The following is a 16,013-nucleotide window of genomic DNA, read 5'->3' on the forward strand; positions in this document are numbered from 1 at the left end:
CTGAGGATGAAGGGCAGGCCTGGAGGAGCAGAACTCCAAGGTCTGCTAAGAGGGGGGCGGTCCCTCTCCCCTGTACTCCCCACCCTCTGCTTTTAACCCTGGCCCCACCCCAGCCAATTAATTGCTCACTGGTATTGCCCACAGTATCAGTATCGGAGGGAGGGACCTGGGAGTCCGGTCAGGTTCTCTGCCTCCATCCCAAGCCCACCCAGCCCTCTCCCTGCCCCCCCCCTGGACCCTCAGTCCCACACTACCCGGTCTCCTCACAGAGGCAGCTGTTCCCCTGGAGCCCCGGGCTCCTCTGTCCTTTTCTCTGTCTCCTGCCCTGGTCCCGACCCAGCCCGGCACTGTCTACAGAATCTTCTGCGACCATGGAATTGTTCTGACTCTGTGCTGTCCGAAATGGTAGCTACTCGCCAAGTTGCGGCCACTGAGCATGTGAAATGGGGCTACTACGATTGGAGGGATCGAATCTTTTAAAGATTGATTTACTGTTGGCTACGCTGGGTCTTTGCTGCTGTGTGCGGGCTTTCTCTAGTTGCAGTGCGTGGGCTTCTCATTGCAGTGGTTTCTCTTGTCGCGGAGCACGGGCTCCAGGCACGCAAGCTTCAGTAGCTGCGGCACGTGGACTCAGTAGCTGTGGCTCCCGGGCTCTAGAGCTCTGGCTCAGTAGTTGTGGCACAGGGCTTAGTCACTCTGCGGCACGTGGGATCTTTGCTACCCAGGGATGGAACCTGCGTCTTCTGCATTGGCAGGTGGTTCCTTACCACTAAGCTGCCAGAGTGGCCCTGAATTTTTAATCTTAATTTAAATGTAAATAGCTACATGTGCCTAGTAGCTACAGTCGGTTGAATCTAGCCCTTGAGTGTCCGCCAGTACCCAAAATGAGAGTGGAAGGGAAATGGGCTGTGGGGCTAGCGAGACAGCAGTCCCTGAAGAGGGTTGATGCAGTGGGGAGGGAAAAAAAAAAAAAACACTGGTTTCAGAATCAGGATGACCTGGATTCAAGTCCCAGCTAACCTCCCAGCTTTGGGCAACTCACCCAAACTCTCTGAACTTCAGTGTGCCCATCTGCAAAATGGGAGTATTTTAAACAATGCCTGTGTCCTCCACCGGGGGAAGGCAACTAGGCTGGGCTCACCCACAGCCCCAGGTTCTCTCCAGTCCAGCTGACCCCTAGAAGTCTCCTCTCTGCCCCCTTCCCCTCCTACAGGGCAGCAGACATTGCACACAGGGGTGCTGTTGAAAATGCTGCTCCTTCCTAGACTCTCAGGCCCCACTGGCTCCAGTTCCAGCGGGCAAGGAGGGAGGGGGCCCTGGGAGCAGAGAGGGGAGCGGCCGAGGGAAGAGGAGCCTCGTGGGTGGCGAGAAGAGGAGGAACAGCGGGCTCTGTGGGTTATTCTGTCCTAGTGCAAACAGAGGTGGTGGTGTTTGTCCTGTTTTTCCCTCCCGTGCCTCCTGACCTTGGCGGGGCTAGGGCTGGAGGAGGCACTGTCTCTCTGGGCCTCTCGCCAGATCTCCAGCCACCCACACGACACAGTGGTGTGGCCACATTCCTCCTCCCGACTGCTGTCCTCCTATCCACGCTCCCACCCCATCGCGCACCCACGTCTGCCCCATCCCTCCACCACCTGCCACATGGGCCCTCTGAGCCCTTTCTTACTGAAATCAGCCCCGACGTGGTTTACTTTGCTGCATCCCCGGGTCTCCCCATTAACCCCTCTCTCAGCTCAGGCAGCAAAAATCTGAAGCTGATGGCAGCCAGGAGGGCAGGGAAGGGCACTGACTGAGGGAGTGCCCAAGCCAGGGCCACCTCAGGACACTGACTGGTGAGACGAGGCCCATGTGGCATAGGTGGGCCCGCTGTGTTCTCCAGCCGCTGAGTCTACCCCTCACCTGCCAGCAAGTGCCCTGCCCAGTGGAAGGAGTGAGTGAGAGAGTGTGTGAGGCAGGGGACAACTGCCCACCAGACAAGGTCAAGCTTAAAGCACGTGCCGCCCGTAGGGTCCCTGCCCTGTATCTGAAGAAAGCAGGCTGCATCCACTCCAAGCCTCCCCGGGCTCCCCTGTGCTGTCGTGTTCTGCATGGGGCTTGGGTTCAGTGTCCACCGTCCTAAACTGCAACACAGGTGGGGGATGATGACCCGTCCTTGCCCTTGAGGAGCTGCCATCCAGCTGCAAACTCACAGCCTAGGAGGAAGGCTGGCCTGGAGAAAGGGGGCAGGCACTTGGCTTCGAGGAGGCGGCAGGACTTTCCCTGGCCCTTGAGGAATGAGGAGAAGAGAGGGAGCAGGCGGCTCAGACTCAGGGCCCTGGTGGCGCTGAAAGAATATTTAGAAGGTGCACTGGCTTGAGTTGGTGTGGGAAGCATAGACACAGAATAGCAGGCTGGAGGAATGGACTGCATGGACCTGCAGGGCGGTGACCATAACCAGGTTAGAGGAGGGCGTGGGAACTGAGGGGTCTGAGTGGAAACAGCCTGGGGAGAGGAGGTTTGGAGTAGAGAACCACGGTTTCCTGATTGCAGACTGTGGGCCAGACATGGTCCCACAGAGCCAACACCTGCTCTGTTTAATCCTTACAACAGCCCCGTGGATGAGTGTTTTTTCTCCCCCATTTCACAGATGACAAAACTGAGTTTAAATTATTTGCCCAAACCAGCTGATAATAAGCAAAAGAGTTTGGAAAGGACTCAGACGCAGTCCACACAGGTCTCATTTCTTCATGCAACTGATCCTGTGCCATAAATTAATGGCAGTGGTCCATTGACAGGCTTCAGCCGATCCTTAATCCCTGTAAGAATATGTGCAAATTCCTCTGCCATCAAAGTCTCAGAAGTTAAATCCTGAGTGAGGAAGTCCCTCCCACTCAACCTTTTCTTCTCTGCATTTCACCCATGGGCCTGAAAGTCAGGCCAGCAGTCCTAGAATGAGTGTTCCATGCAGCGGTCCCCAGTAGAGCTAAGGCTTACGCTTGAGTAGGGAAAAAGAGTGAGGAAAAAAAAAAATAGGGGACTTTCCTGGTGGCCTTTTGGCTAAGACTCTGTGCTCCTGATGCAGGAGGCCCGGGTTCGATCCCTGGTCAGGGAACTAAATCCTGCATGCCACAACTAAGAAGCTTGAGTGCTGCAACAAAGATCAAATAAATAAATATATATATTGTTTTAGATAGGAAGAGAAAAAGCCTGAAGGAGGAGGTTATTCCATGTGGGGAGAGGTGAAGAGGCCAGCGGGGCCACTCTGGGCTCCAGTACCTATGGGCTCTCCCCTCCTTTGCTCCAAAACCATGTTCCTCCCCTGCTGTTTCCTCCTCTGGCCTGGTCAGCACCTGTGGAGGACTTGAACTTGGCTCTGACACAGAGCCACTCAGCCGTGCTCTCTCGTGGGCCTGTCTGTCCCGCCCTCATTCCTTGTGAGTGACTGGTCCCCTTGAGCCTCTCTTCTCTCCCATGGATGAGCTTTTTCTTCTGCGGGACGCAGCACACTTCCATTAACAGAAAGCAGAAGTCACGTGGCCCTGAGGAGGAAGTCCTGGGATTTCCCCCTGAACAAGGATTCATCTGATGCTGGGGTGGGGTAGACAGTGCTGTGTCAGAAAATCCCCTAGGTGACTCAGGAGAGCTCACCCCTACATGAGAATCACTGCCCTGGAGAGTGGTCTTCAAAATACATTCCATGGGGGATTCCTCAGTGGTCCAGTGGCTAAGACTGCTTGCTCCCAATGCAAGGGGACCAGATTCGATCCCTGGTCAGGAAACTAGATCCCACATGGGGTAACTAAGAGTTCGCATGCCACAACTAAGATCAGATGCAGCCAAATATATAAATATTATATACATACATACATATATATATATATATATTCCACGGTGTGGTCCCTACTCAGCCACACCCTCCCTTCTCCCCTCGGCAACCTGGTCCATCACTCTCTCCATTAAGACTGATCTTGACTTGGCCTGGTCAGCACGTCGGCATCCCCTTTTGCTCCTCTTGGCCCTGTTCTCACCCTTCTGGCAGCTCCGCTCTTCAAGAGACCCGGGTACCAGAGCAGGGACATGGGAGTGAGGGCCGGGGTCAGAGCCAGGACTTCAGCCAGTGAATCCCACAGAGGAAGAACTTGGCAGGTGGGTGCTCTGCCCACCAGGATATCTGTCCCCCCAGCCCCATTTTTTCCCCTTCCTCCTCTTGCCCTCCTGCATGAATCAGGGAGTCAGCTGAGTGATGGTCATGCTCCTTGAGTCCAAGACTTCACAGCTCTGTTTAAGCCACATCTGATTTGGCCACTGGCCCTCCTGTCTTGTGAGGAGGTGAATGTGGAGGCTGTGATTAGCTCTCGGAGTAACAACAATATTTTTCCTCTTCTCTGTTCTGTGGAGCAAGCGCTAGGGAAACCAGGGCTCATCGTCCACTCATTACACTCAGCTATTAAATAGTCATTCTTTCCACTGTTGCCATTCATGCATTTTATTGTTATTGGTCACCCAGAATTAGAGACCCAGCTCCCTCCGGATCCAGCAGGAGAGGGTGAGAGAGGGGACCTCGGAGCAACCTGAGCGTGTATTCGGGTGAGGCTGAAGGATTGTGTCAGAGGGATGTCTAGGCAGGGTGTGGCCCTCAGAGTTTCCAGGGTGGGATCTGCAGGGGCCGCTCTTCCCTCCTTCTTCCCGCTGGTCTCAGTCTCTCACGCTTAGAGCTCCTCGAGGGCAGGGAGCATCTCTTCCCTCACAGTGTGCCTCTGGAGCCTCAAGTATCACCCGCGCATGCAGGTTAGCACAGCAGGAAACACGGAATCCCATTGGAGAGGCTGGCATCCCGTGTCCAGCTCTGTTCTTGGGGCACCAGGACTAGAACCAGAAAAGGACACTGACTCCTCCCTGATGGTGCGTAACAATCAGCTCGTCACCAACATCTGCACGTGCCGGATTTATCTTAATTCTCTGCATGCTCCTAGGAGACAAAGGTTATTGTTTATCCTTTGCAGCTGCAGACACAGGCTCAGGGTATTAGGATGACGGCTACTACCAGAAGCTGGGTACTTTACCTGGAATCCTGATGCTGTAGCCTATACTTAGCACCAAGCTAGTTTTTCCTCTTCTCCCCGGATATTTACATGACCTGGCAGTGTTTTCTCATTTCATTCAGTCCTTTGTGGCCTGCCACCTCCTCAGAAGCCCTCTCTTTTTTATTTAAAATTGTACTCCCCCATCCCCATCCCCACACTCAAGGCCCATCATTCTCTATGTGCTTCCTCTGCCTTCATTTTCTCCATAGCTCTTCTCAGGACATGATTTCCTATCACATACATCCTGTATGATCTGCTCACATTGTTCACTTCCCCTACTAGAAGGTAAGCCTTGTGAAGGCAGGACCCTCCTTTCTGATTCACCACTGTTTCCACAGCTCCAGAGCACTGCCTGGCTCATGGAGGAAACTCAGTTCATAATGAGAGAAATAGATAATGAAGGTGTGGACCCCTAGGGCAAGCATCCTGGCCTGAATTTTCCTGAGGGCCCCCGTGCCTACCTCATTTAACCTCATGTGCCTGACTCACCTTAAAGGACTCACCTTGGCGACTAAGAGGGCATTAGTGGGGCTGGACAGAGGCGGGGGCAGTGGTTGATGTTCAAGGAAGAGCAAGGAAGACTCTGGAGGGAAACACCTTGGAGGAGTCTCTATGCTGCCCTCGGCAGATTGTGGAACACCACAAAGGAGGAATTGAGGCTCTCAGCCTTGCGCAGAAATTTACAGATTACTAAAGAAATCCCCTAAAGTTGCATCCAAGTGCCACGCAGAGATCAAATGGCAGAATAGGAACAACGAATCAGATCACAACACAATGCTCTCACCACTACACTATCCTGTTTTACCTCCATCACAGGAGTTGAGGTTATGCCATAAAAGAGAAGGATATTAGCTGGAAAAACCTTTGGAGGTGGATTTGGTTTAATTCAACAAGTTATTGCCATGTGGGAGACCTGGGTCCGATCCCTGGGTTGGAGAAGGAAATGACAACCCACTCCTGTACTCTTGCCTGGAAAATCCCATGGACACAGGAGCCTGGTAGGCTATAGTTCATGGGGTCACAGAGTCGGACATGACTAAGCACCCTCACTTTCTTTCTTTCTAACAAGTTATTTGAACCAGACGCCTGGTGGGCATTTAATTAAAGACTAAAGGGATAAAATGTACAGCAAGAAAGCTTAGGAGGAGGAGGAATGTGCTTAGTTGTGTCCAACTCTTTGTGGCCCTGGGGACTGTAGCCCACCAGGCTCCCCTGTCCATGGGGATTCTCCAGGCAAGAATACTGGAGCTGGTTGCCATTTCCTCCTCCAGGGGATCTTCCCAACTCAGGGATCGAACCCACGTCTTCTGTGTCTCCTGCATTGGCAGGTGGATTCTTTACATTGAGCTACCTGGAGAACTAAACCAAAACAAGTCTTCAATCAAATGAGTGAAACATGAAATTGGCAGAGGAGTTAGGACTTCCCTCCTGGACTTGTACCTTATTCATTTAACTTTTATCACATTTTATTGTCATGATTTACATCTTAGTTTCCTTTTGAGACACAGAGCTCCTTGAAGGCAGGGAGGACTGAAACTTCTTGGGATTGTCACCATCTCCTAGCACCTCACACAGTACATGCTCAATAAATAACCATTATATGACTCATTTGAAAAGACCTGATGCTGGGAAAGATTGAGGGCAGGAGGAGAAGGGGACAACAGAGGATGAGATGGCTGGATGGCATCACCGACTTGATGGACATGGGTTTGGGTGGACTCCAGGAGTTGGTGATGGACAGGGAGGCCTGGCATGCTGTGGTTCATGGGGTTGCAAAGACTCAGACACAACTCAGCGACTGAACTGATCTGATATGGGCAAATGGATAAACAAATGAATGGTTTGGCATTTCCAGGCCTAGAGATCTTCAAAGAAGCGCACACAGCCATTTCTCCTGTCTAGTCCAAACACATCATTTGTCTGCCCAAAGGCTGAGGGCTGCGCCCAATGCTTTCTCAAGGTAACTCAACTTCTATAATTAGATTATATCATGATACTAGTTCTAGTTTCTTTTCTCTCATTGGCTAAGCATTTACTGACTACCTGCCATGTCCAAGGTACTGAGCCATTGTTCTCTGATTTTCTGATCCTATTCTATTATTTAGTTCTATGACTCCATATTGACATAAGATGATAGTGTCCCCACTGCATTCACTCCTAGGTGAGGTCAGCCAAGGCAGGTGGGGAAGAATCAGCATTGTCTAATTTGAATGGATAAACTGGCACAGTGGGTTCCCCTGTGTTAATATTCCGTACCATCCAGTCCCACTCAGGCCTCCTCCCAGCTAATAAGCAAGCATTCTTAGGTGACAACATCTGCTGCCTAGTAACAGGAATTACAATCCCCAATTCCTTCTTGCTTTCCCTTCATTCTCCCATTCATCCACCTGTTGGGTCAAATTAGGAAGAGTTGGTTTGGAGCCTACATCCAGGGTTGACTTTAGCACGTGTGTTGTCTTGGAAGGTGAGCTACCTCGGTCAGCAGCAGTTTCCTCATCTGTGAAATGGGCTAATAATTTGCTGAATTGAACACCTCGTGGGCCAAGTACTAGGAGAAAAGTAAGGCATACAAAGACAGACCAGACGCAACCCTTGCCCTCAAGCTCGCACTTAATGAGGTGAGAAAGACATGGAAACCAACATGTGCAAATGATGCAAAGAGCCTGAGATCCTTTCCAGGGATTCGGTTTTTCCACTCACTTTCTCTGTTTTAAGAATGTTTTTCTCTTTCCATTCCCAACGAACTTCAGTACAGTGGCTTGGGAAGTTGCTGAGAGTCAGTTTGAGGGGTCCAGACTTCCTTCTTCGCTTCCATTCCATACCTCCCTGTCACCATACACCAGCCAGGTATGTGCACCTCCCTACAAAGAACACAGTTCTATCCGAGGAGAAAGGCTTTCAGATATGAGCTCCTGAGCCAGGCACTGCTACCATCTCTAATTCCCCTCAACCTACCTGTCCCACAACTTCGCCCTCCTCTCCAGGCTATAAACCCTTCACTCTGGCAGTTCCCTGGTGGCCTAGTGGTTAGGATTCTGAGCTTTCACTGCCTCAGCTGGGATCGATTCCCAGTTGAAGAACTGAGATCCCATAAGCCGCATGGTGCAGCCAGCCAGGAAAAAAAAAATTTATATATATATATATATATATGTACACACACACACTCACCATTTTCATCTACTCTCCACTCACTAGTGAATTCAGCCATTCATAAAACATGTATGTGATGATATAATTTTATGTGTCAGTTTGACTAGGCCAGGGGACTTCCTCAGTGGTCCTGTGGCTAAAGACTCTGCACTCCCAGTGCAGGAGCTCCAGGAACTAGGTCCCACATGGGGTGCAACTAAGACCTGGCAGCTAAATCAATATATTTGAAAAAAATTTTTTTGACTGGGCTAAAGAATGCCCAGAGACCTGATGAAACCTTACAGTTCAGGTGTGTCTGTGAGGGTGTTTCTGGAAGACATTAGCATTTGAGTCAGTAGACTGAGTAAAGAAGATTGCCCTCATCAGTGTGGGTGGGCATCCATCTAAGGGCAGAATAGAACAAAAAGGAGGAGGAAGGGCAACTCTGCTCTCTGAGCAGGACGCCCATCTTCTCCTGCCCTCAGGCATCTGGTTCTTGGTCTTTGGACTCAGACTGGGATTTACCCCCATCAACCCCTTGATTCTTGGGCCTCTGCACTCATACTGGAACCATTGGCTCCCCTGATTCTCAGGCCTTCGGACTGGGATTAAATTGCTCTACTGGCTTTCCTGGTTCTCCAGCTTGCAGATGGCAGATCATGGGCATTCTCAGCCTTCATAATCTGGAGACAATTCCTATAGTAAACCTTCCTGTTGCAGGAGACCTGAGTTCAATCCCCCAGGGAAGATCCCTGTGTCGGGAAGATCCTCTGGAGAAGGAAATGGCAATCCACTCCAGTATTCTTGCCTGGAGAATTCCATAGACAGAGGAACCTGGCAGGCTACAGTCCATGGGGTCACAAAGAGTCGGACACAGCTGAGCAACTTTCACTTAACATGTGTATTCTATTGGTTTTGTTTCTGTGGAGAACCCTGATTAATACAATATATTAAGTGTTCATGCAGTCCCAGGGAGTTAGACAGATGACTAAAGAGATGGGATAATGTAGTTAAAATCAGGACAGACCTCAGTTCACATCCCAGTTTTGCCATTTCCCCCAACCCGCCCCCCCACCACTACCACGTGTGACCTTGCATGAGTCACTGTACCTCTCTGGGCCTTTGTTTGTCTCTTCTGAGAAACGGTGATAACAATAGGGTTATTGTGCAAATTAAGTGAGAGCTTAATCTGTAGCCTCGGGCAACAGTGCCCCTACCGCACATGCGCAGTAAAAAGTAGCTGCAAGGATTTGTAGTCTCAGGTGGGATGTCCCAGAAGCAAATCCTAAAACAAAAATTCATGTGAAAGGGATTTATTGAACAGTTATGGGGACTTCCTGGCGGTCCAGTAGTTAAGACTCCCTGCTTTCACTCTAAGGGGCACAGGTTCAACTCTTTGCAACCCCATGGACTGCAGCATGCCAGGCCTCCCTGTCCATCACCAATTTCCGCAGCTTGCTCAAACTCATGTCCATCGAGTCGGTGATGCCATCCAACCATCTCATCCTCTGTCGTCCCCTTCGCTTCCTGCCCTCAATCTTTCCCAGCATCAGGGTCTTTTCCAATCAGTCGGTTCTTCGCATCAGGCGGCCAGAGTATTGGAGTTTCAGCTTCAGCATCAGTCCTTCCAGTGAATGTTCAGGACTGATTCCTTTAGGGTGGACTGGTTGGATCCCCTTGCTTGGTTCTATCCTAGGAGGGGGAAATAAGATCCCACAGGACTGGCTGCTCAGCCAAAAAAAAAAAAAGGCAAAGTTATAAGGGTGGGGAGGAGGGAAAGGGAGTGGGAAAAGTGGGACCAGGAAGGGAAGAAGGCCAAGCAACTGCGTGGAACCAAGCGAAGTCTCACGGAGGGTAACCTGGGCTCAGAAGACTAGAGTACTGATACTCTTGTTTGTCTGTCATCCATTAAGGGCTGCGGGGTGGGAGAGCGAACGATGCCGGGGAGAAAGGTTTCCAGGCACAGGTGGGCTGCTGATAGTGACAGCGCACTGCAGTAGGCACCAAAATGGGCCGAGAAGAAATGCGCGGGACAGTCTCTGCCCAAGAGGGTCTCAGAGCCTGGGAGGGGAGGGGAGCTGGCAATACACACTGCCCCGCCCCCCCCCCCAGCCAAGATCCGTTCCAGGCACACCTGCACCGCATAACTTAGCCGGTGAGGGTGCGGAGCAGCGCGGGAGAGGCGTCGCGGAAGATAAATGCACCTGGGTGGGGAGAGGAGGACTATTCCAGGCCGCGGAAACAGCACGCACACGGGCGGAGGCTCAGGGCGGGTCCTGGACCGAGTGGGCGTGGGGCTGAGAGGCCCGAGCTTCCGCGCCTGCTCCTGCGCCGGCAACCCGCGTCCGCCCCTTCCTGGCGGGTCGTCCCTTCTGGCACCTGGCCTTCCTGCCGCGCCCCGCTCGGGGCCTCCTCCTGGAAGCCTCCCCTGACTACTCCAGCTGCTCCAGGGCGACTGTCTTCTGAACTCATGGCGTTTACTGCCAAGGCTTTTTACTATGATGCTTACTCATGTAATGAGGAAGTTAACGCACCCTTACAGTCTGTGACATTGTTATTTAACTTTGCATGTAGATTCTGTCTCCCCTGACCTAATTTTGGCTTCCTGAGAGTGGGAACTGTATATTTTTATTCATTGTCTTACCCTGTGGCACCTAACATTGGAGGATATATGGAGTATGAGGTAACGATTGAATGAATGGGTTGAATCTAGTCTACTTTGAAGCTTATTAAATTATACACTCAACCTCCAAACTCTCAATTTAGATGGTTTTTTGTTGTTTCTATTTTGTTTTTCAAACCAATCACATGTAGGTTTTGATGGGAATTATCACATAAACAAACTGAGCCCTAAGGGGTGGATTTTAAAGTCAGGGAACCCTCATTTCTTTTAGCCCCTCTTCAGTCCCACCCAGCCAGCCACTTGACTGACCCTAGGTCTTTGGGATCTCTAGGCCCCACCCCTTCCAGCTTTCCTGCTCAAATACACTCTGAAAGAATTTGGGGAAACTATGTACCCTTTACACATTTTAAAGTCAACAACTAACATTTTTAATCTTAAGTTTAAGTACTTGAAAGGGCACACTTTCTGGGGAATTGTAAATATTTATATATTTAGAAAGCCATATTACTCTTTTAAATCTAGTGGATGGAATATAACACATAGCCCTTTCATGTTCATTAACATCCTTTTAATAAGTGAACAAATCCATTAGCCAGTCAGCGAATTTACCTCATTTATTTTTCTTTTTAGTTCCTCTTTCCATTTCATTTCCCCTATAGTTTTATCCTAATGAAATATTTTTTTCTCCATTGCATCACTTTTTTTTTTATTTTAGTGTGTTTTTGGAAAGTCTTTTATTGTATATCTCTAACAAAAATATGTACATAAATTTAAATTTACTTTGTGTGACCATAAGACTGTAAGTATTAAAAACAATTCTCTGTCCTGGATTTAAAATTACAATTATTAAAAGATGCAATGGATCAAAACTCAACAATTTTTATGAAATTAAAAGACTCTTCCTCCTTGGAAGAAAAGCTATGACCAACCTAGACAGCATATTAAAAAGCAGAGACATTACTCTGCTGACAAAGGTCCATCTAGTCAAAGCCATGGTTTTTCCAGTAGTCTGTATGGATGTGAGAGTTGGACTGTAAAGAAAACTGAGCGCCAAAGAATTGATGCTTTTGAACTGTGGTGTTGGAGAAGACTCTTGAGAGTCCCTTGGACAGCAAGGAGATCAAACCAGTCAATCCTAAAGGAAATCAGTCCTGAATATTCACTGGAAGGACTGGTGCTGAAGCTGAAACTCTGGTACTTTGGCCACATGATGCAAAGAACTGACTCATTGGAAAAGACCCTGATGCTGGGAAAGACTGAAGGCAGGAGAAAAAGGGGACAGCAGAGGATGAGATGGCTGGATGGCATCATTGATTCAATGGACATGAGTTTGAGCAAGCTCTGGGAGTTGGCTTGCTGCAGTCCATGGGGTTGCAGAGAGTCGGACAGGAGTCGGACATGACTCAGCAACTGAACTGAACTGAACAAATATTGACAGTGATTAAACAAAAAGGTAAATTTTACTGAAAACACATCTCTTAATGAGATGGAAAGGGCTGATTCTTGTTTTCCATTGACTTCATTTACCAACTCCAGAAAGAGCACTGTGGTCTACTTCACAGTGGGTGAGAGAGCTCAACCTTCTTCTGTCTAGTGGGAGAACAGTTAATAGAGGCAGGTGGAAAACACAGTTCTCAAGAAGATTCATTTTAGGAAGGAACACGTATGTTCATGGAAATTGATCCCCCTTAAAATCTGGTTGCCCATGAAAGCCCATGGAGAGTTATCATGTTCACTCAGAGCAGGCAAACCGTCAACTAGAGACTTAACTTGGTTTCTCATTCTCCAGAATAGGGATATCAGAATGGGTCTGAATTTCCTTGTATCTCTTGATAGTTGCATTTCCAACCTTTCTCCTGCTGAATCCCCATCCTTATGCATATGGGCAAGACAGGAACTCAGATGACTTCCAGATCTCTGTAGGTTCGTGGCTGTGACAAGTGCATCTGAACATTCAAAGACCTGCTCATTGGCAAAGAAGCAGCCTAGAGTCAAAATTAAGAAATCGTGGTATTTTATTTTTCCATTTCATAGAAGCACCATCGGCTCCTGACAGTTCCCAGTGGTTGGCCACCAGGTGGCAGTAGAGAGAACATAGTGCCGCCAGCCCTGCCTCTGAGTTCCAGGGGTGGGGAAGAGGAGCTGGGAAGTGGAGGTAGGGATATTCTGCTGTCAGAGAAAAAAGGAGAGGGAAAGTGGGGCTTAAATTCCGATCTCAAGAGGGGACAGAAAATATGCACAAAATCTTCAGAATAAAACTGAAGGAATGAGGAAAGGAATTAAGGAGTTAAGCTAAATTGGGGAGAATTCAAGGGGAATCAGAAGGGTAGAGATGGGTTTGAGAGCAGAAGTCCAGGATGCCTCTGGGGGCCCGTTATCTGTACTCCTCCCTGGGTGGGTCAAGGTCTGGCTCCTCGTGAGATCCGTGGTCCACCTCAGGGGCAGGTGGCCAGGGGTTTTCTGGAGGCTGGGGTCCTGCGGGCCAGGGGTCGTCAGGCCGAGGAGGTTGAGGGGGATCAGTTCTAGGGGGTTCAGGAGGCCAGACTCCAGAATCAGGCAGGTCTCTCCAGGGACGATTGGGGCCTGGAGGTGGAGGATCCTCAAAGAGCGGGGGTGCCCCTGGCCAGGGGTCACCAGGGATTGGGGGGCCCTGAGGCAATGGTGGAGGGCCCTCCTCCTCTGAGATCTCTCTGGATGAGGGGGAAGGCTGGTCTCCACTGCCTGAGATGCCTGCAGAAGGAAGGAGGAAGGTAAGAGGTTGTGAGGGACCCCTCTCCCAGCAGGTAGGACCCAAGGAGCATCGCCTCTCTGTGATGGACCACAGCCTGAGCTGATCTCACAAACAGAACTCAAAAGTAACTCTCCACGCATTCGCAGAATACTAACACGATCTTAAAATGACATGAAACCCTGTCCTGAACTACTGACTGGACCAACTTTAAACTGACATGACCTCCCTTCCCCCACATAAGCTCCATCCAACCCTGTTTGGGACACCCCACTGGGAGGACCCCTATACATGTCTGAGGTCCCAAAGCTGTCTACACCCTGGCCCCATGTGGCACCCAGATCCCATCTCTACAATGACATTCTCCCCCTTAACAGAGACCCCAGCTCTGATTAACACTTGCCTGCACACCTGAATGCTGATCCAAATCACCACATGGAGCTAAAGCCAAACCAGCAAAGTCTATCCTGTGCTAAAATGAACCTGCTCACATCACCTCCATCCCCTCACATGCATCTCCCAGGATCTCCCAGAATCTCCCTTTCCTTACGCATCCATCTCAGCCTCGCCTCATCCTGACTGTCCCCCATTACCCCAAATCACACTCTGGGCCTCTGTTCCCAGCTCACCTCCAGCAAACAGGCAAAGGACCAAGATCCCTAGGAGTTTCCAGTTGAGCATCTTGACTATCTCCTGGACCCCAAAGTCAGGGGTCAGCTGAGTCTGGGAGCCTGGGAACCCTAAGAGGCTTTATAGGGGAGGAGGGAGAGCGGAGGCTGATCTCTGGGGAGGGGCCGGCCCTGTCACACAAGGAACTGCGTCCAAACCGGACTGGTCCAACCCGTCTGGAAGGCCACGGCTGATGTGTAACCACTGACGGTGGCGTCCCTCATCTTAGTCCCCCAGCTCGGGACCCAGCCACCCAGGTTTTATCAATGACCTAGACCTTGGTCACCCCACCCTTGTTTTCATGTCCCCCTTCGTACACACCCTGCAGTGAACCCTAATAACAGGGACTTCTACCTCTCATCCCTCCAGGTCCTGGGAAGCCAAGGAATGGGAGCAAGCATGCGTGGGGAAGCAGTGTAATTACAGGGGCTGAGAGGCAGGATGCGGGGCAGAGGGCAGGCAACTGGGGGGACAAGGAGGGAGAAGATGGGCGGGGGTGCTCTCTCGAACACCTGGGACACAGCCAGGGCCATCTCAGCTGGTACACCGAGCCTCCTTCACCCGCCCCAGGGTGAACCCTCTTGGGGCTCAGTTCTTCCTGGAATCTGCACTCCCCAGCGTACACCTTCTCCAGGCACGAATGGGGCCTCCCAAGTAGTGACACACGAGGAATTTCATCCAGGAGCCACCTGGGCTGACTGCAGGTGGAGGAGGAAGTACGACATCCCGATTCCTCCTCCCCACGCCAGGGCTGGTTCCAGTCAGTCACACCCAGAGGCTCTGGAAGAAGCTGCCTCAGCTCCCCTGGCACCTCAGCCTCTTCCTCCTCCCTCTAGCATCTTCACTGCCCTTCCCCTGGTCCTTGGTGGGAACTCTCTGCGCCCCCCTTCTCTCCCCTCATCTTTCAGACATCAGTCTGTCTGGTCTGAGCCGCTCAGAGATGTCCCTTGAACTTTTCTGCAGCAAGGACTCCTCTGTGAGGATCTCCCGAGCCGCTCAGAAGCAAATGCCCAAAACTGAACTCACTTCCTCCACAACCTGGTCTGCTCCCCAGTGGCCAGGATTACCAGTCCCCTGCGGCTCAAGTTTTCAAAGACTCCATTCCTCTCTTTCCTCATCCCATGCCCCCAAACCCATCCTCCACAGCCAGTTGATGGGTCTCTTAAATATGTAAGTCAAATTGTGTGGCTGTTCTCAGTTTAAAAAGTACTCCAAGGGCTGTCTATTTATTTATTTACTTTAATTTGGCTGGACCAGGTCTGAGTTGTGGCATACAGGATCTTTAGTTGTGGCATGTAGAAATCTAGCTCCCTGACCAGGGATCGAACCCGGGCCCCCTGCTTTGGGAACACAGAGTCTTAGCCACTGGACCACCAGGAACGTCCCTCCAGGGGCTTTTTATTGACTTAGAGTAAAACCCAAGCTCCACCAGGCCTGGCCTCTCCCTGCGGCACCCTCCCTTGGCTCCCCACAGCCTCAGGACCTGTCCGTCCTGGTGCTTCTCCCAGGTGGCTGCACAGCCCTCTCCTTACCGCACTCCTGCCTCAGCAGCACATCCCTCCGGAGAGAAGCCCTGCCTGTCCCTCATCTAAAGCCACCCCTCCCCACACAGCTAGTTTCTATCATGCCACTGTCATTTTTTCCTCTTCACAGCACTTGTTTGAAACATTCGTTTGTTCATGTAGGTACCCGCCCGTCGTCTGTCTCTCCCACCAGAAGGTAAGTGTCTCTGGAGCAGGGACCTACCCGTTAATCAAACCCACCAGTGGCCCCCCAAGGCAGGACGCTGCCTGGCTCTGTGAGT

General features: G+C 50.8%; 1 protein-coding gene across 1 annotated transcript; it reads right to left on the reverse strand.

Annotated features, from left to right (window-relative positions):
• Positions 1 to 13,186: 13,186 nt before the first annotated feature.
• On the reverse strand, positions 13,187 to 14,742 carry PSORS1C2 (psoriasis susceptibility 1 candidate 2). The gene is made up of 3 exons (XM_005896052.3): positions 14,634 to 14,742; positions 14,170 to 14,271; positions 13,187 to 13,542 (listed from the first exon to the last, which is right to left on the reverse strand). The coding sequence occupies exons 1-3, from the start codon at positions 14,740 to 14,742 to the stop codon at positions 13,187 to 13,189; spliced, it is 567 nt and encodes a 188-aa protein (XP_005896114.2).
• Positions 14,743 to 16,013: the final 1,271 nt, after the last annotated feature.

The sequence above is a fragment of the Bos mutus genome, chromosome 23 (genome assembly GCF_027580195.1).
Source record: "Bos mutus isolate GX-2022 chromosome 23, NWIPB_WYAK_1.1, whole genome shotgun sequence".
Classification (NCBI taxonomy): Eukaryota; Metazoa; Chordata; class Mammalia; order Artiodactyla; family Bovidae; genus Bos; species Bos mutus.

What these genes read in the sequence shown, in the direction of transcription:
- PSORS1C2 (XM_005896052.3), bottom strand. Translation starts at nt 14,742, where the DNA reads ATGGCCCTGGCTGTGTCCCAGGTGTTCGAGAGAGCACCCCCGCCCATC. An exon ending in CATCCTGCCTCTCAGCCCCT is followed by an intron (nt 14,272 to 14,633) that starts GTAATTACACTG and finishes TAGGGTTCCCAG; the next exon opens with GCTCCCAGACTCAGCTGACC. An exon ending in CCTTTGCCTGTTTGCTGGAG is followed by an intron (nt 13,543 to 14,169) that starts GTGAGCTGGGAA and finishes TTCCTTCTGCAG; the next exon opens with GCATCTCAGGCAGTGGAGAC.